Source organism: Rhinopithecus roxellana, chromosome 5, assembly GCF_007565055.1.
Source record: "Rhinopithecus roxellana isolate Shanxi Qingling chromosome 5, ASM756505v1, whole genome shotgun sequence".
In the NCBI taxonomy this organism is placed as follows: Eukaryota; Metazoa; Chordata; class Mammalia; order Primates; family Cercopithecidae; genus Rhinopithecus; species Rhinopithecus roxellana.
The window spans coordinates 45,398,686-45,421,934 of record NC_044553.1 but is presented as its reverse complement, the minus strand read 5'-3'; the positions used below and the strand labels follow the sequence as shown (position 1 = coordinate 45,421,934).

At 40.0% G+C, this 23,249-nt stretch overlaps 1 protein-coding gene across 3 annotated transcripts in view; it reads right to left on the bottom strand.

Moving 5' to 3' along the window:
* AQP9 (aquaporin 9) overlaps window positions 1–23,043 on the bottom strand; it is a 55,278-nt gene extending 32,235 nt beyond the window's left edge. For 2 of the 3 annotated variants that reach the window (XM_030930407.1, XM_010374259.2), the window contains exon 1: window positions 22,543–23,023. In XM_030930407.1, coding sequence (XP_030786267.1) covers window positions 22,543–22,653 — 111 coding nt within the window. In that variant the 5' untranslated portion in view covers window positions 22,654–23,023. Of the gene's footprint in view, window positions 1–22,542 lie in introns of all 3 variants that reach the window. The other variant, XM_030930406.1, reaches the window with a different exon arrangement.
* Window positions 23,044–23,249: the final 206 nt, after the last annotated feature.

Genomic DNA, 23,249 nt, shown 5'->3' with positions numbered 1-23,249 from the left:
TAACATTTGAGGGGCTTTATTATTAGGATTATTAATAGAGTTGGTGTTGATTTGGCGAATGGCTGAGTATGATGGGATGGTCATTACAATCAATTTAATAGCGTAGGGAGTTGCATAACTTTTGAGGGTGAGGGTGGTTTGCGTGAGGATTCTGTGGGTGTGGCTGCTTTATAAAGTTATGGGTATTGGTGGTAGTTGCTGGTTGAATGTTATTTGTTAGTATTTATGTTGCACTTGAAGTTACTCGGGGTGATGATTAGATAATTAAGATTCGAGTTGGAAGACGTAAAATAAAAAAAAGGAGAGGAAATAGAGTTTTTTAGGCCTTTTGGGGCAGATACGATAATGGAGGCTGATATCTGAGTTTGTGAAATGGTTTTTGGTATGGACTTTCCTAATCAAATATTTTGGCTTGTAAATAGGCTTGAGTGGGTGGGGGGGCTGTATGGTGGATTGTGGCTGAGTAAAAACCTAGTATATTGGAGAAGTTAAATGTCTGTAATGGATACTTTAGCTTAAGGTTATTCATTATAAAATTTAGTTCTATTGCTAGTAAGAGGCCTAACGTGGTCACACCTAGGGCTGTGAGTTTTAGGTGAAGTGGCATAGTTGTTTAGGGGGATGAAGTGGGAACAATATTATTGGTAATGAGGCATCCAGCGAAGATACTGCTGATTATTAGGCACTTAATTGGGTTAATTAGGAAAGGGTTACTTTTTTTTTTTTTTTTTTTTTTTTTTTTTTTTTTTTTTTTTTTTTGAGACGGAGTCTCGCTCTGTCGCCCAGGCTGGATGCAGGGCCGGATCAGCTACTGCAAGCTCCGCCTCCGGGTTTACGCTTCTCTTTATTGGACACAGGCACCCGCAATCGGATAGTTTGATTTTTAGTAGAGAAGGGTTTGCGTTTAGCCAGGAGGTCGCGATCTGACCTCGCTCCACCGTCTCGGCTCCAGTGCGGGATTACAGGCTTGAAGCACGCCCGGCCAGGAAAGGGTTACTTTATAACAATATGGTTGTGACTAGGTCATCCTATCAGAGGGAAGAAAATAATTTGGGTACTAGAGACCGCTGTTAGGGAGGTTGCAATAAGAGTAATAAGAAAGGGCTCAGGCATTGGTGTATGACGTGTTTGCGGTTTCAATAATGAGGTCTTCAGAATAAAAACCTGTGAGGAAAGGCATACCTGTATGTGCAAGGCTGCCAATGACAAGGGAGGAGGAAGTGAGGAGTAGAGTCTTGAATAGTCCTCCTATTTTTCAGATGTCTTGTTCATCACTGAGATTATGGTTGGTGGATCCTGAACATATGTAGCTTTTAAAAAGATGTGGGTGGGGGCGGAGCAAGATGGCCAAATAGGAAGAGCTCCAGTCTCCAACTCCCAGCGTGAACGACACAGAAGACTGGTGATTTCTGCATTTTCAACTGAGGTACTGGGGTCATCTCACTGGGGAGTGCCGGACAATTGGTGCTGGTCAGCTGCTGCAGCCCGACCAGCGAGAGCTGAAGCAGGACGAGGCATTGCCTCACCTGGGAAGTGCAAGGGGGAAGGGAATCCCTTTTCCTAGCCAGGGGAACTGAGACACACAACACCTGGAAGATCGGGTAATTCCCACCCCAATACTGCGCTTTAAGCAAACGGGCACACCAGAAGATTATACCCACACCTGGCCGGGAGGGTCCCACGGCCACGGAGCCTCCCTCATTGCTAGCACAGCAGTCTGTGATCTAACCGAAACGGCAGCAGCGAGGCTGGGGGAGGGGCGCCCACCATTGCTGAGGCTTAAGTAGGTAAACAAAGCCGCTGGGAAGCTCAAACTGGGTGGAGCTCACAGCAGCTCAAGGAAACCTGCCTGTCTCTGTAGACTCCACCTCTGGGGACAGGGCACAGCTAAACAACAAAAGGGGAAGCAGCAGAGGCCTGTGCAGATGCAAACGACTCTGTCTGACAGCTTTGAAGAGAGCAGTGGATCCCCCAACACAGAGGTTGAGATCTGAGAAGGGACAGACTGCCTGCTCAAGTGGGTCCCTGACCCTGAGTAGCCTAACTGGGAGACATCCCCCAATAGGGGCAGTCTGACACCCCACACCTCACAGGGTGGAGTACACCCCTGAGAGGAAGCTTCCAAAGTAAGAATCAGACAGGTACACTCGCTGTTCAGCAATATTCTATCTTCTGCAACCTCTGCTGCTGATACCCAGGCAAACAGGGTCTGGAGTGGACCTCAAGCAATCTCCAACAGACCTACAGCTGAGGGTCCTGACTATTAGAAGGAAAACTATCAAACAGGAAGAACACCTATACCAAAACCCCATCAGTACGTCACCATCATCAAAGACCAAAGGCAGATAAAACCACGAAGATGGGGAAAAAGCAGGGCAGAAAAACTGGACATTCAAGAAATGAGAGCGCATCTCCCCCTGCAAAGGAGCGCAGCTCATCACCAGCAATGGATCAAAGCTGGTCAGAGAATGACTTTGACGAAATGAGAGAAGAAGGCTTCAGTCCATCAAACTTCTCAGAGCTAAAGGAGGAATTACGTACCCAGCGCAAAGAAACTAAAAATCTTGAAAAAAGAGTGGAAGAATTGATAGCTAGAATAATTAATGCAGAGAAGGTCATAAATGAAATGACAGAGATGAAAACCATGACACGAGAAATACGTGACAAATCCACAAGCTTCAGTAACCGACTCGATCAACTGGAAGAAAGAGTATCAGCGATTGAGGATCAAACGAATGACATGAAGTGAGAAGAGAAACCAAAAGAAAAAAGAAGAAAAAGAAATGAACAAAGCCTGCAAGAAGTATGGGATTATGTAAAAAGACCAAATCTACGTCTGATTGGGGTGCCTGAAAGTGAGGGGGAAAATGGAACCAAGTTGGAAAACACTCTTCAGGATATCATCCAGGAGGACTTCCCCAACCTAGTAGGGCAGGCCAACATTCAAATTCAGGAAATACAGAGAACACCACAAAGATACTCCTCAAGAAGAGCAACTCCAAGACACATAATTGCCAGATTCACCAAAGTTGAAATGAAGGAAAAAATCTTAAGGGCAGCCAGAGAGAAAGGTCGGGTTACCCACAAAGGGAAGCCTATCAGACTAACAGCAGACCTCTCGGCAGAAACTCTACAAGCCAGAAGAGAGTGGGGGCCAATATTCAACGTTCTTAAAGAAAAGAATTTTCAACCCAGAATTTCATATCCAGCCAAACTAAGTTTCATAAGTGAAGGAGAAATAAAATCCTTTACAGATAAGCAAATGCTTAGAGATTTTGTCACCACCAGGCCTGCCTTACAAGAGACCCTGAAGGAAGCCCTAAACATGGAAAGAAACAAACGGTACCAGCCATTGCAAAAACATGCCAAAATGTAAAGACCATCGAGGCTAGGAAGAAACTGCATCAACTAACGAGCAAAATAACCAGTTAATATCATAATGGCAGGATCAAGTTCACACATAACAATATTAACCTTAAATGTAAATGGACTAAATGCTCCAATTAAAAGACACAGACTGGCAAACTGGATAAAGAGTCAAGATCCATCAGTCTGCTGTATTCAGGAGACCCATCTCACATGCAGAGACATACATAGGCTCAAAATAAAGGGATGGAGGAAGATCTACCAAGCAAATGGAGAACAAAAAAAAGCAGGGGTGGCAATCCTAGTCTCTGATAAAATAGACTTTAAACCATCAATGATCAAAAGAGACAAAGAAGGCCATTACATAATGGTAAAGGGATCAATTCAACACGAAGCGCTAATTATCCTAAATATATATGCACCCAATACAGGAGCACCCAGATTCATAAAGCAAGTCCTTAGAGACTTACAAAGAGACTTAGACTCCCATACAATAATAATGGGAGACTTCAACACTCCACTGTCAACATTAGACAGATCAATGAGACAGAAAGTTAACAAGGATATCCAGGAATTGAACTCATCTCTGCACCAAGCAGACCTAATAGACATCTATAGAACTCTCCACCCCAAATCAACAGAATATACATTCTTCTCAGCACCACATTGCACTTATTCCAAAATTGACCACATAATTGGAAGTAAAGCACTCCTCAGCAAATGTAAAAGAACAGAAATTATAACAAACTGTCTCTCAGACCACAGTGCAATCAAACTAGAACTCAGGACTAAGAAACTCAATCAAAACCGCTCAACTACATGGAAACTGAACAATCTGCTCCTGAATGACTACTGGGTACATAACGAAATGAAGGCAGAAATAAAGATGTTCTTTGAAACCAATGGGAACAAAGATACAACATACCAGAATCTCTGGGACACATTTAAAGCAGTGTGTAGAGGGAAATTTATAGCACTAAATGCCCACAAGAGAAAGCTGGAAAGATCTAAAATGGACACTCTAACATCACAATTAAAAGAACTGGAGAAGCAAGAGCAAACACATTCAAAAGCTAGCAGAAGGCAAGAAATAAGTAAGATCAGAGCAGAACTGAAGGAGATAGAGACACAAAAAACCCTCCAAAAAATCAATGAATCCAGGAGTTGGTTTTTTGAAAAAATGAACAAAATTGACAGACCGCTAGCAAGACTAATAAAGAAGAAAAGAGAGAAGAATCAAATAGATGCAATAAAAAATGATAAAGGGGATATCACCACCGACCCCACAGAAATACAAACTACCATCAGAGAATACTATAAACACCTCTATGCAAATCAACTAGAAAATCTAGAGGAAATGGATAATTTCCTGGACACTTACACTCTCCCAAGGCTAAACCAGGAAGAAGTTGAATCCCTGAATAGACCAATAGCAGGCTCTGAAATTGAGGCAATAATTAATAGCCTACCAACCAAAAAAAGTCCAGGACCAGATGGATTCACAGCTGAATTCTACCAGAGGTACAAGGAGGAGCTGGTACCATTCCTTCTGAAACTATTCCAATCAATAGAAAAAGAGGGAATCCTCCCTAACTCATTTTATGAGGCCAACATCATCCTCATACCAAAGCCTGGCAGAGACACAACAAAAAAAGAAAATTTTAGACCAATATCCCTGATGAATATCGATGCAAAAATCCTCAATAAAATACTGGCAAACCGGATTCAGCAGCACATCAAAAAGCTTATCCACCATGACCAAGTGGGCTTCATCCCTGGGATGCAAGGCTGGTTCAACATTCGCAAATCAATAAACGTAATCCAGCATATAAACAGAACCAAAGACAAGAACTACATGATTATCTCAATAGATGCAGAAAAGGCTTTTGACAAAATTCAACAGACCTTCATGCTAAAAACGCTCAATAAATTCGGTATTGATGGAACGTACCTCAAAATAATAAGAGCTATTTATGACAAACCCACAGCCAATATCATACTGAATGGGCCAAAACTGGAAAAATTCCCTTTGAAAACTGGCACAAGACAGGGATGCCCTCTCTCACCACTCCTATTCAACATAGTGTTGGAAGTTCTGGCTAGGGCAATCAGGAAAGAGAAAGAAATCAAGGGTATCCAGTTAGGAAAAGAGGAAGTCAAATTGTCCCTGTTTGCAGATGACATGATTGTATATTTAGAAAACCCCATTGTCTCAGCCCAAAATCTCCTTAAGCTGATAAGCAACTTCAGCAAAGTCTCAGGATACAAAATTAATGTGCAAAAATCACAAGCATTCTTATACACCAGTAACAGACAAACGGAGAGCCAAATCATGAATGAACTTCCATTCACAATTGCTTCAAAGAGAATAAAATACCTAGGAATCCAACTTACAAGGGATGTAAAGGACCTCTTCAAGGAGAACTACAAACCACTGCTCAGTGAAATCAAAGAGGACACTAACAAATGGAAGAACATACCATGCTCATAGATAGGAAGAATCAATATCGTGAAAATGGCCATACTGCCCAAGGTTATTTATAGATTCAATGCCATCCCCATCAAGCTACCAATGAGTTTCTTCACAGAATTGGAAAAAACTGCTTTAAAGTTCATATGGGACCAAAAAAGAGCCCGCATTGCCAAGACAATCCTATGTCATAAGAACAAAGCTGGAGGCATCACGCTACCTGACTTCAAACTATACTACAAGGCTACAGTAACCAAAACAGCATGGTACTGGTACCAAAACAGAGATATAGACCAATGGAACAGAACAGAGTCCTCAGAAATAATACCACACATCTACAGCCATCTGATCTTCGACATACCTGAGAGAAACAAGAAATGGGGAAAAGATTCCCTATTTAATAAACGGTGCTGGGAAAATTGGCTAGCCATAAGTAGAAAGCTGAAACTGGATCCTTTCCTTACTCCTTATACGAAAATTAATTCAAGATGGACTAGAGACTTAAATGTTAGACCTAATACCATAAAAACCCTAGAAGAAAACCTAGGTAGTACTATTCAGGACATAGGCATGGGCAAGGACTTCATGTCTAAAACACCAAAAGCAATGGCAGCAAAAGCCAAAATTGACAAATGGGATCTAATTAAACTAAAGAGCTTCTGCACAGCAAAAGAAACTACCATCAGAGTGAACAGGCAACCTACAGAATGGGAGAAAATTTTTGCAATCTACTCATCTGACAAAGGGCTAATATCCAGACTCTACAAAGAACTCAAACAAATTTACAAGAAAAAAACAAACAACCCCATCAAAAAGTGGGCAAAGGATATGAACAGACATTTCTCAAAAGAAGACATTCATACAGCCAACAGACACATGAAAAAATGCTCATCATCACTCGCCATCAGAGAGATGCAAATCAAAACCACAGTGAGATACCATCTCACACCAGTTAGAATGGCAATCATTAAAAAGTCAGGAAACAACAGGTGCTGGAGAGGATGTGGAGAAATAGGAACACTTTTACACTGTTGGTGGGATTGTAAACTAGTTCAACCATTATGGAAAACAGTATGGCGATTCCTCAAGGATCTAGAACTAGATGTACCATATGACCCAGCCATCCCACTACTGGGTATATACCCAAAGGATTATAAATCATGCTGCTATAAAGACACATGCACACGTATGTTTATTGCGGCACTATTCACAATAGCAAAGACTTGGAATCAGCCCAAAGGTCCATCTGTGACAGACTGGATTAAGAAAATGTGGCACATATACACCATGGAATATTATGCAGCCATAAAAAAGGATGAGTTTGCGTCCTTTGTAGGGACATGGATGCAGCTGGAAACCATCATTCTTAGCAAACTATCACAAGAACAGAAAACCAAACACCGCATGTTCTCACTCATGGGTGGGACCTGAACAATGAGATCACTTGGACTCGGGAAGGGGAACAGCACACACTGGGGCCTATCATGGGGAGGGGGGAGGGGGAGGGATTGCATTGGGGGTTATACTTGATATAAATGACGAATTGATGGGTGCTGACGAGTTGATGGGTGCAGCACACCAACATGGCACAAGTATACATACAAACAAACCTGCGTGTTATGCACATGTACCCTAGAACTTAAAGTATAATAAAAAATAAAAATAAAAAATAAAAAGACATGGGTGCGGATATAAAGAAATGCTAGGTGTGATTGATTAATACCAATTGTGACTATTATAAGGCTTAGTTGGCTTGAGGTGGAGAATGCTATAATTTTTTTTTTTTTTTTTGGATGTCATTTTGTGTTAGAGCACAAATTGCTGTAAATAAGGTGGTCATGTCTCTACACATAATGTAAAGGTTTGGATTCATATATTATTTTCTATTAAAGGGTAGAAGCAGATAAGTAGAAAAACTGCTACAACTATAGTGCTAGAGTGGAATAGGGCTAAAACTGGGGTTGGGCCTTCTATAGCAGAAGGAAGTCAGGGATGAAGGCCAAATTGAGCTGACTTTCCTGCTGCTGCTAGGAGAACACTAATTAGTGGAAAGGAATTGGGGGTAAGATTTAGAAGAAATATTTGATGAAGCTCTCATGTGTTGGAAAATAAGAGGAACCATGCTATAGCTAAAATGAAGCCAATATCGCCAATCGTTTATGCAGGACTGTTTGGAGGGCTCCTGTACTGGCATCTGCTCGGCTGTATCATCAGCCAATTAGTGAAAAAGACATAATTCCCACACCTTCTCATCCGATAAAAAGTTGGAAGAGGTTATTGGCGGTAACTAGAATTAATATTGTGGTGAGGAAAATGAGTAAATACTTGAAAAATTGATTAATATTAGGGTCTGAATTTATATATCATATTGAGAACTCTGTGATAGATCAGGTAACAAACAGTGCTACTGGGATAAATATTGTGGAAAAGTAGTTTGAAGCTTAGTGAGAGTTGAAGAGTTTGAATTGTTATTCAATGTCAGTTTGAGATAATTATTTCTTGATCTATGAATATGTATATTGTTGCAGGAATGAGGCTGCTAATAAAGACACATACGATAGATATTTTTACATAGTATAGGTCTCAATCTTTCTTGCAGGGGTTGGCTAAGGTAGTAATAACTGGTAAGATTAAGGGAATTAGTGTTTTTATAATAGTGGTATAATACATGTTTATTACTTGTACTTGGAGTTGCAGCAATATTTTTGGTTCCTAAGACCAATGAATAGCTCTTATCCTTTAAAAGTTGAGAAAGCCGTGTTATTAGGGATGGGAGCATGAGTTAGCAGTTCTTGCATACTTTCTCGGTAGATAAGAAGTTGCAGGCTTCTATTTTTAGATCCACAATCTAATGTTTTGGTTAAACTATATTTACAGTATGCAAACCCCATAATAATCTTAGGGTTTAAGGATAATAGAAAGATAGTTGCAAGGTATATAAGTATGAATGTATTTTCTTGTGTGAACGAGGGTTTAATACTGTTAATGTAATATACAAGTGTCCCTCGTTGTGTTGTGATTAGTATATGTAGGGAGTAAAGATCTGTAATTAGTATATTAAGTCCTATAAGCATAATGTTTGATCAAAAGAGTAAAGCCATAGTGATGAAGAGTTCTATTAAGTTAATAGTAGGGGGAAAGGCAAGGTTAGTAAGACTTGCTAAAAGTCATCAAGAGGCTATTAGTGGAAGCAGTGTTTGAAGGCCTCAGATAAGTAATATAATTCAGCTATGGACTCGCTCGTAGATCAAATTTGCTAGGCAGAATAGTAAAGATGAAGTGACTCCATGGGCAATTATAAGGGTGACTGCATCTGTAAAGCTTCAAGGGGTTCGAATGAGAATAGCCATAATAACAAGTGCTGTATGGCTTACGGAGGAATATGCGATAAGTGATTTTAAGTCTGTTTGTCGTAGACAAATAGAGCTTGTCATAACTATTTCCCATAAGGATAGTATGAGGAAGGGGTAGGCTGTATATTCTGTTATGGGGTTGAGGATAAGGGTAAGCCATATAATACCGTAGCCATCTAGCTTTAGGAGTACCTCTGCAAGTACTATTGAGCTAGCAATAGGGGCTTCCACATGGGCTTTGAGGAGTTATAGGTAAAGTCCATATAGAGGTATTTTTACTATAAAAGTCATAATACATGCTAGTCCTATAAGATTATTAGATCAGGAAGTTAATAGTTCTTGGATGGTAAATATTATTATTATTATTATTATTATTATTATTATTATTATTATTATGTTTAGTGAACCCAAGGTATTTTGAGTATGGACAAGTGTCATAAGTAGGGGAAGAGAACTATTATAGAGTTTTTTCCAGGGGGGTCACTCATTGGAAAGGTGATGTTGGCTTGCTAGAATTGTAAGAGGTGGTAGTCAGGTTGTTAAGATTAGAAGGGGCAATGTTAGTGGGTCAGAGGAGAAAGTTAGTGAGAAGTTAGATGAATTATCATTTAATTGGGTAAGATGTAGTAGAGTAATGAGGCTGATGAATAGGCTGTGGATAGTTATGTTTATTTACATTATAGAGTCATTACAGAGTCATGTTATTGGTAACAGTATAATTGTTGGAATAGTAACTTTTAGCATTGAAGTAAATTTAGATTTTGTGCATAATCTAGGCTGTATGTGTTGGAGATTGAAACTAGTAAGGCAAGGCACACTGTGGCTTTGCAGGCAGCAAATACTAGGAGGATAATGGGTATTATGGAAGCTAGAGTGAAATGTATATTTAAAGTTAGAGTCATTATAATGAATACTGATAATATTATACCTTCTAGGAATAATAGGGATGATGATAAGTGGGATCGATAAGCTAATATTCCCAACAGTGCTATGGTGTATGCTAATATAATATTGATATAAATAAGGGGCATTTGGTAAATATGGTCTATCATAATCTAATGTGTCAAAATCATTTATTTTAACTTAAACTATCTACCAATTCAATTCAGTCAAATCCTTTTTGGGTTCATTCATAAGTCAAGCCTAGGATTAAAATGCTAATTAGTATAAGGGCTGTGCTGATTATTAGTGTCAGGTTGTTTGTTTGAAGGGCTCATGGCAGGGGCAGTAATAGAGCAATTTCTAAGCTGAGCAGAAGAAATGTGGTGACTACTGGGAAAAATTTTATGGAGAAGGGGAGGTGGCCAGAGGTTGATGAGTCGAATCCACATTCATAAGGACTGGATTTTTCTATATAAATATTAAGTTGTAGGAGTCAAAATGTAATTGCTATTAGTAATAGGGCCAGTAAGGTGTTGGTTACTAGGGCTAGAGTTACTAGGCTAATTACTCTTTTTCGAATATTATTGAAGTTTATTGATTGGAAGTCAATGGTAATGCTTATACTGAAAGAGTAGGATCCTCCTCAGTAGATAGAAACATATAAGAATAGTCATACTACATCTATGAAGTGTCAATATCAGGCAGCGGCTTCAAAGCCAAAGTGGTGGTTAGATGTAAAGTGAAATTTTAATTGGCAGAGGAGGCAGATAGTGAGAAATGTTGACCCAGTAATGACGTGAAGTCCATGAAAGCCTGTGGCTATAAAGAATGTTGAGCCATAAATTCCATCAGAGACAGTAAAAGGGGTCTTGAAATATTCTGAAACTTGTAGGAGGGTGAAGTATATGCCCAAGGTAATTGCGATGGCAACTACTTGAGCTCAAGTAATTGAAACTCCTGATGCAAGAATGGGGTAAGGCCACAGTGGAGAGGGTCTGAATGGCAAATGCCCCTGTGAGACAGGGCATACGCTATCCATTTCCCCGCAACCCCACTATGCCCACATCACTCATATGTGTTGTCTGTTCGGTCTCACTTAGCTTTGGAGCTGTTGACTCCTGTCTTAAGGTCTGGGAAGATGAAACCATTAAGCTTTTGGTGCCAGCGATTTCCTGGCCTTGCAGATACCATGGTGATAACACACCTGGGTTGGGATGCAATCCTAGCTCCTGAAGAAAGAATCTGTGGCTACCATCAAAGGAAGGGCTGCCTATAGGCAAAACTTTGTCTAAGGTGGTGGCCATAGTGTTTCCAAACAACGCAATCCCCATTCTTGAGAAGGGAGTCACTTTAGGGCTTACCAGAGGCTTCCCTGCTCCTATAAGGTTGTAACTGGAGGGGAAGGAGAATCCATGGCAATCTGTCAGCACGGCACTCTCTGCAAACCTAGGCCCTCCAGTCTGTGCTGTAGGTGTGTGTTAGAGAAGTCTCCCATCCGTCCTGCTCCACCTGTTTATTCCCACCTATTCAGCTTATGTGACTATAGCCTTTTGAACATATGAAGATAATAATACCAATAACAACTAATCTATATTGAATGGTTTTTGTGAGTTAAGCACTTTCCATGCATTAGCCCACCAGTCCCCACAATGACCTATGAGTCAGGCCCTCTTCCTGTCTCCATTTTACAAACTAGGAAACCAAAGCTTAGAGAGGTTAAAACACTTACTCTCACATTCCCATAAGTGGTAAGTGCTGGGGCCAAGGTTTGACTGCACATGATTTTGACCAGCAATGGGTGAAAGAGGAAATATTCACATGGCATTTTAGCCATGGTGAGGCGCTGTCACGCACTTTACTTCTGTGAGTCCTCCCAATACTTCATCCCCAGTTAAAAACTGAAAGTTTGAGTGACTTGATACAAGACATATTGCAAATAGGTGACAGTTTCTGAATCTGGAGCCAGATTCTTTCATTCCCATCCCAGTGTTCCTCCTGTGACAACTGCTGCTGCCTCTGTGGGTCAGCCTGTTTCCTTTATTAGCACAGAGTGCAGATTTATGCACAGCTTTCCCGTCAGTTAGTTTTCCAATTGCAAAATAAAACTTTCTCAGTCATAACAAAAATAGTCACAAAGAACCAAGACTGAAACCTGGATTTTCTGGCTAAAAATAAAGTATGTGGTGGCATGCAGCCTGAGAGAATATCAGCATAAGATCAATCACCCAAGAACCAGCTGTACTTGAAAAGAGGCAATAAGAGGGCAGGCTCATAAAAACAGAGGAATCTGCAATGTGAGACCCAGGTGAATGGGAACATGGCCAGCCTCAGTGCTCTCCAAGCAGAAAAAAGAACCAAGAACCAACTCAAAGCTCAGAAAGGAGAGGTGATTGAACTCCACCATCTCTACTGGGCTGAAAAGAACAATGCTCTCCTTTTCTGACCCCGCCAGGCATTCACATCGCTCAACTCATCCCAAATGCTGACCTGGATGTGAAGTTGATCACCATCCCAAGGGCCAGAATAAGAAACGAATGAAGCATTTATTAATTAAGTTGTGTGTGTTTGCATTAGGATAACTGTGACTCTGAGTGGGCTGTGTGTGAGTGGGGGTTGCTGAGAACAGTTCTCCCTGTACCCACAGGGCCCAACAGTGCCAAGGCCACCTCCTATCACTCTCAACCTGGGAGATCTCTGCAGACGGAGGAGTTCTGAGGATTGATGTGTTTCCAGGGTCTGCAAATCTCAAAGTATGTTTCACAGATCATTAGTCCCATGAGATGCTCCTCAAAAAAGGGGTTTGTGGTTAAGTAGAGCTGAAGACAGCTTTACATTCTGTTCCCCTCTTAGAGATTTATAGAGAACATTAAAGGCTCTGATAATTCCTGCAGTTGAGAAAACTGCTTATTTTTGTTTAACTCAGTGTTTCCCAAGCATATTTGGGAAGGACCGCATATTTTCTTTCACTTAATTCTTATTTGCATCTTTTGGAGCTAGTGTTTTTCAGAACAGATTTTGAGCAACTCCCTAAAAAAAATGCTTTGAAAAGGCATACTCTACTGGGTGAACTCTCTCATGGGGAGGAAGAGGGTGAAGAAAATACACATGAATATGTACAATTTTTAAAATTTCAAAAGGGTATACAATAGAATATAAGAAATGTGTTTCCTTCCCACCCCAGATTTTAAATATTATTCTCCACAGGTAACTAATATCAATACTTTCTGGTATGTTGTCAAAAAGATGTGCATGTGCCTGTGTGTGTGTGTATGTGTGTGTGTGTTTATACAGGTGAGGGTATTTAACACATACCATTTCTGCCTGCTTTTTCTACTTGAGTAGCTTAGAGTATTTTCATATTAGCATGTAAACCTTCTATTTAATGGCAAAATAGGAGTCTTGCATAGATGCACCCCCATTTCTTTAACCAATCACCTGTTGATAGAAGCATAGGGTTTTTGGGAGGTATTCTCATAACAAAGCTTGAGTTTCCAGACAGACTCTAAGGCATGTGCGCTGAGAAGGGACTAAGCCCTCAAGTCCTTTATGGTCTTGACTGACTGTTCCAGGCTTATATCTTAGCATGATCAGCCAAGATACCAAGATGGAGAAAAGGGCAGGGGGCAGGGCAGGCACACTTTGCTGGCATAGTTTCTCTTAAATCATTTGCTTTGCTTAGAAGTTTCAGTGAACTCAGCAATCCTGCCCCAGACATGAAATTAGGTGCCTGCTGGAGGTATAGTGGGCACCTAATTTCTTCACGGCTGAACTGCCTCAGCCATTTGAACCATCTGTGGGTTGTTAGGTCACTTTCACGGGGCTGATGAGTAAAGAAGGGCCAACTTCTGTTCTCATTACCATGTTTTCCTTTCTTGTCATGTAATGAGAACATGTTGCAATGGGCTTCGTCACTAAAGAAAAACTAACCAAACCCACTTCTGGAAAGTAGAAAAAAAAATACTTCCTCTTTGAAAGTCAATGAAAACAGTGAGTTTTCTGGGTAAAATTAAAATTCACAATCAGAAGCAGAATCCTGTTTGGCAGAATCAAGTCTGGCTCCAGGAGTCTGCAACCTTTAGATCAATGATTCAGAACGGACTTTTCTACCAAGCGCCTTAAACTGTGAGATTTCCCAGGCGAGCCTGGTCCTCCGCGTTCATTGCCGACAGGAGGAAGTCTGTAGGAAAATTCTCCCTCAGCTGCTACTGACTCAAAGTCTAAGGATGTCAGAAGAGCCGGCCTCGTTTGTAGGAAGCACGAGGTCTCTCAGTCATTCATGGTCACAGGTCCCAGTTTGGGAGAAAGGGCACAGAGCGCTGTTCTTTTGGGAGAGTGCTTTTCAACAGGCACCTGCATCCCCCAGGCTTCTCTTTTCAGTTTGCCACTTCACAGTAATCATTTCTGGCTGGCGATATACCTGGGGAACCCAGCAGAAACAAATGCAGACCTGCTCTGGAAGAACAAATCCACAGCTCAGGCCACGTGGAATTCCCACAGGGAAAAATAAATCTCCCTGAAGAATTTACAATACAGATGTATAAAACACTAAAGGAAAAGATCCTTTATGAATAAGAGTCAGTAGATAAAATAGGCAGAATGATTCACTCCCCCAAAACTCGAGATGACAGAACAGGTTTAAAATATTATAAATATATTAGGCTTTGGTGAGTTAAGGAAATGAAAGAAATAAGCACATAAGAAAAGAAACTAAAAAAAGAAAAAAAAAAAAACCAAACAAAACATATAGAGATGAAAACATAATGAAACTAAAGACTCAATGAATGTGTTAAACAGAAGATTAGATAGAACCAAATAGGGAATTGGTGAACTGAAAGATAGATTTGAAACAACTGTACAAAATTCAGCATGGATTAAGAGAATAAGAGAGGAAATATGAAAAAAATGGTTGAGACTTAAAAAAATGACAAGGTCAAACATGCATACCAATAGGAGTTCTAAAAGGAGAAAATAGACTGAGGGAAAGACAAGGTAATAAAGATGAAAATTTTCCAGAATTGGTAAAAATTGTAACTCTTTAAACTGAAGATAAAAATGAGTTAAGAACTAGAAATAAGTTCACCTCTAGTCACATTATGGTGAAATTTCAAAATAAAAAACAAAGTAAAACTCTTATTAGTTACCAGATAAATTCAGATTACTAAGGAACATAATGAGACCAACAGGCTTGTCAGCAGCAATAGTAGAGACATTGGAATGACACCTGAAAAATGCCAAGCAAAAATAATTATCAACCTGAAATGTATCAGCTAATTTATCATTCAACCTTGAGCATAAAATAGACACATTCAGACAAAGACTGAGAAAGTTCATCTGTCACACACCCTTCCTGAAAAATGTTCTAAAGGAAGAACTGCAAGAAGGAGATAGAACCCAAGAGAAAGTAGTGAGTGTATGCAGTAATGATTAGCAAATAAACCAGTAAATGATAGGAATGCATTTTTACATAAGCAAATAAAAATAAGTATTTATTTTAAAACACCAGTAATAACCATAATAATGAGGGAAAAATTTATTAGACAACAATGACATGTAAGATGGAGTGGTTGATTGGAATTAGGTTTTTTTAAAGTTTCTATGTTGTTCAGAAGAAAAATTGATTTACTTAAATATATATATATATATATATATATATATGTAATTTTTTTTTTTTTTGGACACAAAGTCTTGCTTTGTTGCCCAGGCTGGAGTGCTTTGGCACAATCTCCACCTCCCAGGTTCAAGCAATTCTCCTGCCTCAGCCTCCTGAGTAGCTGGGATTACAAGTGCACACCACTATGCCTGGCTAATTTTTGTGTTTTTGGTAGAGACCAGGTTTCACCATGTTGGCCAGGCTGGTTTTGAACTCCTGACCTCAGGTGATCCACCCGCCTCAGCCTTCCAAAGTGCTGGGATTATAGACATGAGCCATTGCACCCAGCCTAAGGGTAAATACTTTAATAGAAAGGGCACACAGAGGAGAAAAGGCAAGAATAAAGAAAGCTGATCAACTCAATAGGAGGACATAAGGAAGATCAAAGCAGAAATTACTGAAGTGGAAAACAAAGAAACTTCTAACTTCTTTTTAAAATTTGAAAAGAGGATGTCACCTCAGATATAGTAGAGATTTTTTTTGTTTGTTTTTTTTGAGTTGGAGCCTTGCTCCATCACCCAGGCCAGAGTGCAGTGGCACAATCTCAGCTCACTGCAACCTCCGCCTCCCGGGTTCAAGCAATTCTCCTGCCTCAGCCTCCTGAGTAGCTAGGACTACTGGTGCATGCCATCACGCCCAGCTAATTTTTGTATTTTTAGTAAAGATGGGGTTTCACCATATTGACCAAGCTGGTCTCGAACTCCTGACCTCTTGATCCACCCGCCTCGGCCTCCCAAAGTGCTGGGATTACAGGCATGAGCCACTGCGCCTGGCCAGAACTGTAACTTTTAAAGAAATTTTTTCTTGTCATCTGTCCATCCCTCTCTTTTTTCATGCACATGCTGAGTAATCTTCAAGAAATAGATAACCCCCATTTTACACAAAGTGCTCCAGAAAATAGAAAAAAAAGGGAAAATTTTGATTCATTTCATGAGTCTAATATAACCTTGGTAATAAAAGTAGAAAGAGAACAACAACAACAAACAATGTTCTCAACAACAAAAAAATGATATATGAGGTAGTGCAAATTTGGACAAACAGAACAATGGCTCTGAGTAGTCCAGATACAGAACCACATACACGTGTGAACAGGTATATGATAGGAATGTCATCACAATCAGTGGAGAAAAGATAGACTGTCAAAATTGGTCCTGGGACAATTGTCTATCCTTCCAGACATAGATAATAGGCCCCAATCCCACATCATACACCAAATGCATTCTAATTATTTAAAGACACAAATATGAAAAGCAAAATATTAAAAGTCAATAAGAAAACACAAAATACTTTAATGTATGGATTTAAAATAAATACAAATATCCTATAACAATTAAGAAAAAGTAAAGTATCCCAAAGAGAAATGTGCAGAGGCTTTAATCAGGCAATTTACAAAAGAGGCACCTAAACATTTAGTAAATATACGAAAAGATAATCACTGCACTGGAATTGAGTACAATTACTAGTGAAATTCCATTTTTCTATCTGTCAAATTAGCAACATATAAAAGTTGGATGATATCAAGGGAGGTTGAGTATATGCTAAATGGGAACTCATGTCGCTGCTGGAAGTACAACTTTGAAATCACTCTGGAGAGCGATTTTATAATTCACATAAAGTTGAGAACACACATACCCTAGGACCACCAGGTCCTCTTCTAGGTATATACTCCAGAGAAACTCTTGAACATGTGTACAGGGAGACACGTACCAAGATGTTCAATGCAGCAGTCTTGGTAATTGTAATCAATAGCGAGAAGGCGATGGATACATAAGCCAGCCATACATGTTCCCAAATTAATAAATTTCAGAAAGTGTCTCTGGGGAAAAGTCTCAGACTGGAGGAGGTGTACAAGCTATGAAGCTATATCTGTAAATTTTTAAACATATAAAACTATAATATACTTATAGACAACTGTAGTAAAAGTTCAAAAGCATATATTAGAATGTTAACTGCAGCATGGTTAAGAGAAACTGGAGAGATTTGATTCTAATCCCAGCTCCATCACACACTTGCTTGTGGTCAAGTCACTTAACCATACTAAGTCCTAATTTCCTCATCTATAAAATGAGAGCAATATCTTTATCTCATTAGATTTAGTTTAGATTTAGTTTAAGGATCAAAGTGTCTGGGGTAGTAGAGTATGCTCAGTGTTAACCTTCTTTGCCCTCTCTTTTCCTTGTCATCATACTTGACAGGAGAGAGTCTCGGGTCTTTAAACTCTTGCTTCAAGGTAAGGATCTGAGGAGAATCCTCAGTGTTGAGCACTTCTGCACATTGATTTAGAACCTCAGACATTCTTAAAGGGACAGAACTCCCAAGTACAGAAGTACCAATCCTTGAAGGACTGAGCATTGAACATAAATCATAATAACAAGAGGGAGGTGAAACTGACTGTAGACATCCTCTAATGTTCTGCTGTGGTGGAAAGAGCTTTTGATAAAATTCTGCAAGACTGTGGGTGTCTGTTCTCTCATCTGAAAGATGCAAGGGTCAGGCAACAGAGGCCATCTTATTCCAAAGCTTCTGAGTGAGGGCCCGAGGATGGTGGATACCTGCACGACGTGGACAGACAAACCACCCACAGACAGAATCATCCAGGGTACTGCTGTCAGCAGGGGCTTCTGATCTATTATCTATTGGCCAACTGACAGCTCTAACTCTGTGTGACCCTCAGTCCTGGGCACCCTAGACTTGGAGAGACGGATGGTTTTGTAAAATAGCAAGCTAGAAGAACCAAGCATGGAGGAAACAGAGAAAGAACAGGTGGCTGTTGAGCCAGAAAGCAAGAGAGAGAAGTTATGGGATCTCTTGAGGCCCACTTTCCTGTAGGTCCTTTGCTCTGAACCAAAAGAGTGGTCTTGAGGAGAAGCTAGAAAACAGAAATACTAGAGGAAAAATACAGTGCAATGCTTGGTCAGTGAGTTTATCAGAGCTGTGAAGACATCACTGAGCCACCTCAGAATCCTGGTGTTACTTGAGGTTTGAATGTGTTTGTAGGTGGTGAAGAGATCCCAAGACTCTGCTAGCAGATCTTCTACAAAATGTCCCTACCACCATCACGTCTGTTCTATAAAATCATCTTTTGACCCTGCTATTGTATTTTAGGCTGTAAAATTTGTCAAGTTTTCTTGGGCTTTCACATGAAAGGAGTTAATTCTCATCAAATGATGGTATTAGGAAATGACTGGAGTCAAGATAACAAGCCCAGCTCTTTCATTCAAGGGCTGATAAGTCTCTTAATTATGTTACACTTGTCTCTCCATCTGGCAAAACACAGTTGATCGCTCTCCTTTCTCTCTCTTCAGGAAACATATAAACAGAAACAAGAATTTGGATGAGTGAATACTCTGTGCTGCTCGAGGGAAGAGCACAGTGGAAGTCCAAGGGTGAGTGTGTGCCCAGGGCAGGTCAACTGGGCTCTGGGCTGATTCCTGGGATGCATGATTACATCAGCCTCTGCTCAGCTTCTCCACCAATAAAAAGGGCCAGTGATATCTGCCCACCCTTATCTCAGAGCTCTCCTGCCAGTACCTGGGCATTCCAAATAATGTATTAGACCAAAATTGTCCTGGATTCTGCCCTGCAAAGTGAATGTCTCCTTTAATTTGGCTTACGAACTTTCTGATTTCACTCTAAATCCTGACCATAGATTCTTTTGTCTCAAATGCTCCCTAAGATAGAATAGACCTACTTCAAGATCTGAACAAACTTTGTAATAATAATTTTAGCCCTAGGGTGTCTATAACCAGCATATCTGATTGAGAATCCTCTCAAAATGGCGTGACAAACTCTGTGACCCCAGCAAGGAGGGACACTTTCTCACCCAGTCCTGGCAGAAGGTAGGAGCAGGAAGAAGGGAACACTGCAGTATCTGAAATTTCTCACACACAATCAACCATCCCCGTCCTTCCTTCCTCCTTCCTGTACTGCCCACTCCCCTATTTCCTCCATAGTCTGTGTTCCAGGATACTTTCTTTCTATTTCCTTCAGGGCACTCAAGGTAAAGATCAAGGGTACTACTTTTAGCAGAAGTACTTGCATTTTTTTCCATTCTAAGAGATGCTAAAAGTTAGACCTCTAATGTGGAAGTTTGACAGGATGAGAAAAGAATTTAGGATCTGTCTGTCTGCACAGTATGTTATCTACTCAAAAGTCTAGCCCTGGAAGCCTGTCCTTCCACCTTAGGAGGAAATGGGGCTGCTTGCTGGGTTGTCACTTCAGCATCTTAAGTAAGATGAGCTCTGTATCAAAGAATCCTGAAAAGTTTGAAGAGAGAGGAGAACATATAAAGTAGTAGGAGTGAGCATAGTTCCTGTGAGAAATGACTAGACATGACTAGAGAATCTGTGAAGTTCAGCCTAAGGAAGAGATCAGCGTTTTGCAGTTGCAAACTTTCCCCCGACACTAGTAAAGGTGAAAGGCCTACCTATCCCGATGACTAAAAGCCCACATTAGAGCTAGCTTTTTGGCTTATGACTTAATTGTTGTTGGTTTTAATTGTAGTTTATAAAGAATTTTTCATGGACCTTCTTTTCTCTTAATGCTACCAGTAGGCCTTATCAATCCTTTACACCAACTGCTCCCGATCTTTTGGCACCAGGGATCACCTGTACCAGTCTGTGGCCTATAGGTTGGGGACCCCTAATTTATACCATGGTGTGGATTAGTTTGAGATGCTCCCCGTAAGAGCAGTTTTTGAAAGAAGGGAAAAAAATCGCACCAGACTCCCAAGGTCGAGGGAAAAAACCGATCTCACATGTTTAAAGGACTGAGTCCTTCATATCCTCTGCCATCTTTTTAATGCTCCCCTTCCCCTTTGCCTTATCAATACACAAAGCTTTTTACTAGAAAATACAAGGCACAATGCACATTCTCTAATAAAGCGGAAACAATTACTTTGGATAAACTTTGAGCAAAACCATGTAGATTTCTTGGTTTAAAAAAATTGTGTTTGTGCAGGAACTTTTTGTTTATACATCCCCCCAAGCTCCAACAAAACTGAAGATGATAATCAAGGTTGCAGATTTTATTAGGGTTCACTTTAGAAAATAAACGTATGGTATAAATGGAAATTAAATATTTCAGGAAATGACTGGCTTTATCCAGAAGATATAAGGTTTAATTTTTCAACAGACAATATCAAGATGTTCTTTATTAAACCCCCACCTTGTGTAGTGGGGAAGACACAAGACCAGTTGAGCAGTGAACTGCTGAAAGCAACTTTCACTTACAATGCAGAAAGCATGAGATTATGAAACAGGTTTTTCTTAAGAAATAAAGAAGGTTTTAAACTTTTTGGTTGCAAAAAAAAAAAAAAAAAAAAAAAAGGATATGTAGTTCACTTCCTCCTCTGTTTTCCGCAGAGCACTAAGAATTGTAACTGAATTTGCTTCACTTTTCTGACACACTCGTCACTGTGAGGCTGTAACCAGTCTGTACTGACAACTGCTTTCCTCTTTGGGGCCAGATTGTCAGGTAACATGACAGAGGGGTCTCAGTCTCCCTAAGAAAGATTTTCCAGTAAGCAGTGACTGGGAATCATAAGAATCATTGACTTTTATCTTCTCTCTTTTCCTTCTAACTCCTCTTACTACATTATGACAGTGAGTGTGGTCAGAGCAGCCAACAATGAATGCCAAGGGAAGATGAGGAGTGCAAGAAATTGTCCATAGCTCCCTGAAAATACTTTAACGAATCTGGTCTAATGTGTCTCTCAGAGACCAGAAAATTTATGACTGTCTCTTCACGTTACACTAGTTCAATATTTTGAGTTCACATTTGTTTCTCAATCTTGGCTTAGCTGATGCATTCTGAGCTTATTCTTCTAAATTATTATGTATTTGCCCAAAAGCAAAGAACTTTTAATGCACAGAGTTTATGGGCTACTCTCTATAACTTTAAGGAAAATGAAATTATTTATACCTGGAGTAGGAAATCCTTAAGTAGGATTAAAAAAAAAAAAAAAACCAGTTGAAATCAATAGTTGCCACATGATAATACATTTCTATTCACAAATGGTCTGGCTCCAGGTAAAACTTCAGGATACAGAGAATGCTAGAACGTGCAGCAAAATGAAAGCCCAGACTACTTAAGTAAACTTTCCAGTCTCTTGTTAATAGCTGAGTAAATCTCTGGGCAATCCTCAAGAGGTTCTTAGAAGTCATCCCTCGTTTATATCTAGAAGTTTCTTGTAATTGTCTTGTAAATCTCCAAAGATCTTTAGAGATTACTTTACTTTAAATAGAGACAAAAAATGATACAAAACTAAGCTGGACTATTGCCTGGCACACTATTTCTACCTAGTGCAATTTTTAATTTCTTACAAATCAAGTGATCTGACAGCACAATACTTGTCAAGCACTTGTCATACTGGCATGTCTCTTGCCATCCATATACATATTTTTGCCAACCATGTTTATTGACTATTGATGCTTATTCCAGGTGACCAAGTCACCCCAATGCTTAGAGGAAGCAAGCAGTGTACAAATCAGTTAATCAATGAAAACATTGTCTAATGACTGCCTCTTAAATCACAACGCCATTTTAGAGTATAAGTAAATACCTGAAATAAAGAAGGCACTTCACACACTCCCTCTCTTCCGTTTCCGTCAACTTTTGTGGACAAATGCAATGGGTAATTGAAAACTTAATATCACAACCTACTAAATAGTCAAACAGCCTTTAGTAACTTGTTGCTTCCTGGAAGAGATGAATCTGATAATTGACTTAAAGAAAACAAACCGAACAGAACTCTCCACTACCAGCCTGGCAGCTAGGGAGGCAGTATTGGGTCTGAATCGAGGAAATCAGGAACTACTTACAATCATGATGAACGTGCCCAAGAACTCAGAGAGGGTTTCTTTCGCTAAGCTGCTCTTCAAGACCAGTCTCTGCTTGAAGCTTTTCCCCTTTTCTGCTTTCTCTGGCTGCATCTTGGGGCTTCTCTGAGGACTCCTGTTTCCGCCAATGCCTACCTGTTGTGGTCCTCACTTTCACAGCCACATGAAAATGGACGTTTTGACAGTGGCTCACAGATTCCTGGAGATGTCTGGTGAGAGTCTCTGACGTACAAATGCCGTTCCAATTAGAGGCTGTGGCTTAATCGTCTTCTGGTGGAACTGTCATTCCCTAGTTCGCTGCTATTTGTTTGAATCCGCGACTTAGAACCTGAAATCCCCAAAATGATCCTTTTTGTACCTGATAGATTAATCATTACCTTTATTCTCAAGGTACGTTTTTCTCTGTTGGTTTTTTTCAAGAGATGAGAAAAGAGATGTGCTGGTTGTGTTGCCAAACCACAGTGATGGGCCCTTGTCCAGAAAAGATTTGCATGTTACACAATTGCAGGCTTCTGATTTTTTTTTTTCTCATTCAGAAGTGGGTGGTTGGAGTGTAGTTTGGAATTGTCAAATCAGGTGTAGATATATCCAATGTAAACATTCTTTTCTGAAAAAGGTTTTTATTGCAAAATGAAGAATTTGAAGAAAATATAGATTTGTCACCCTAGAAGATTCATCACTCTTGTTTT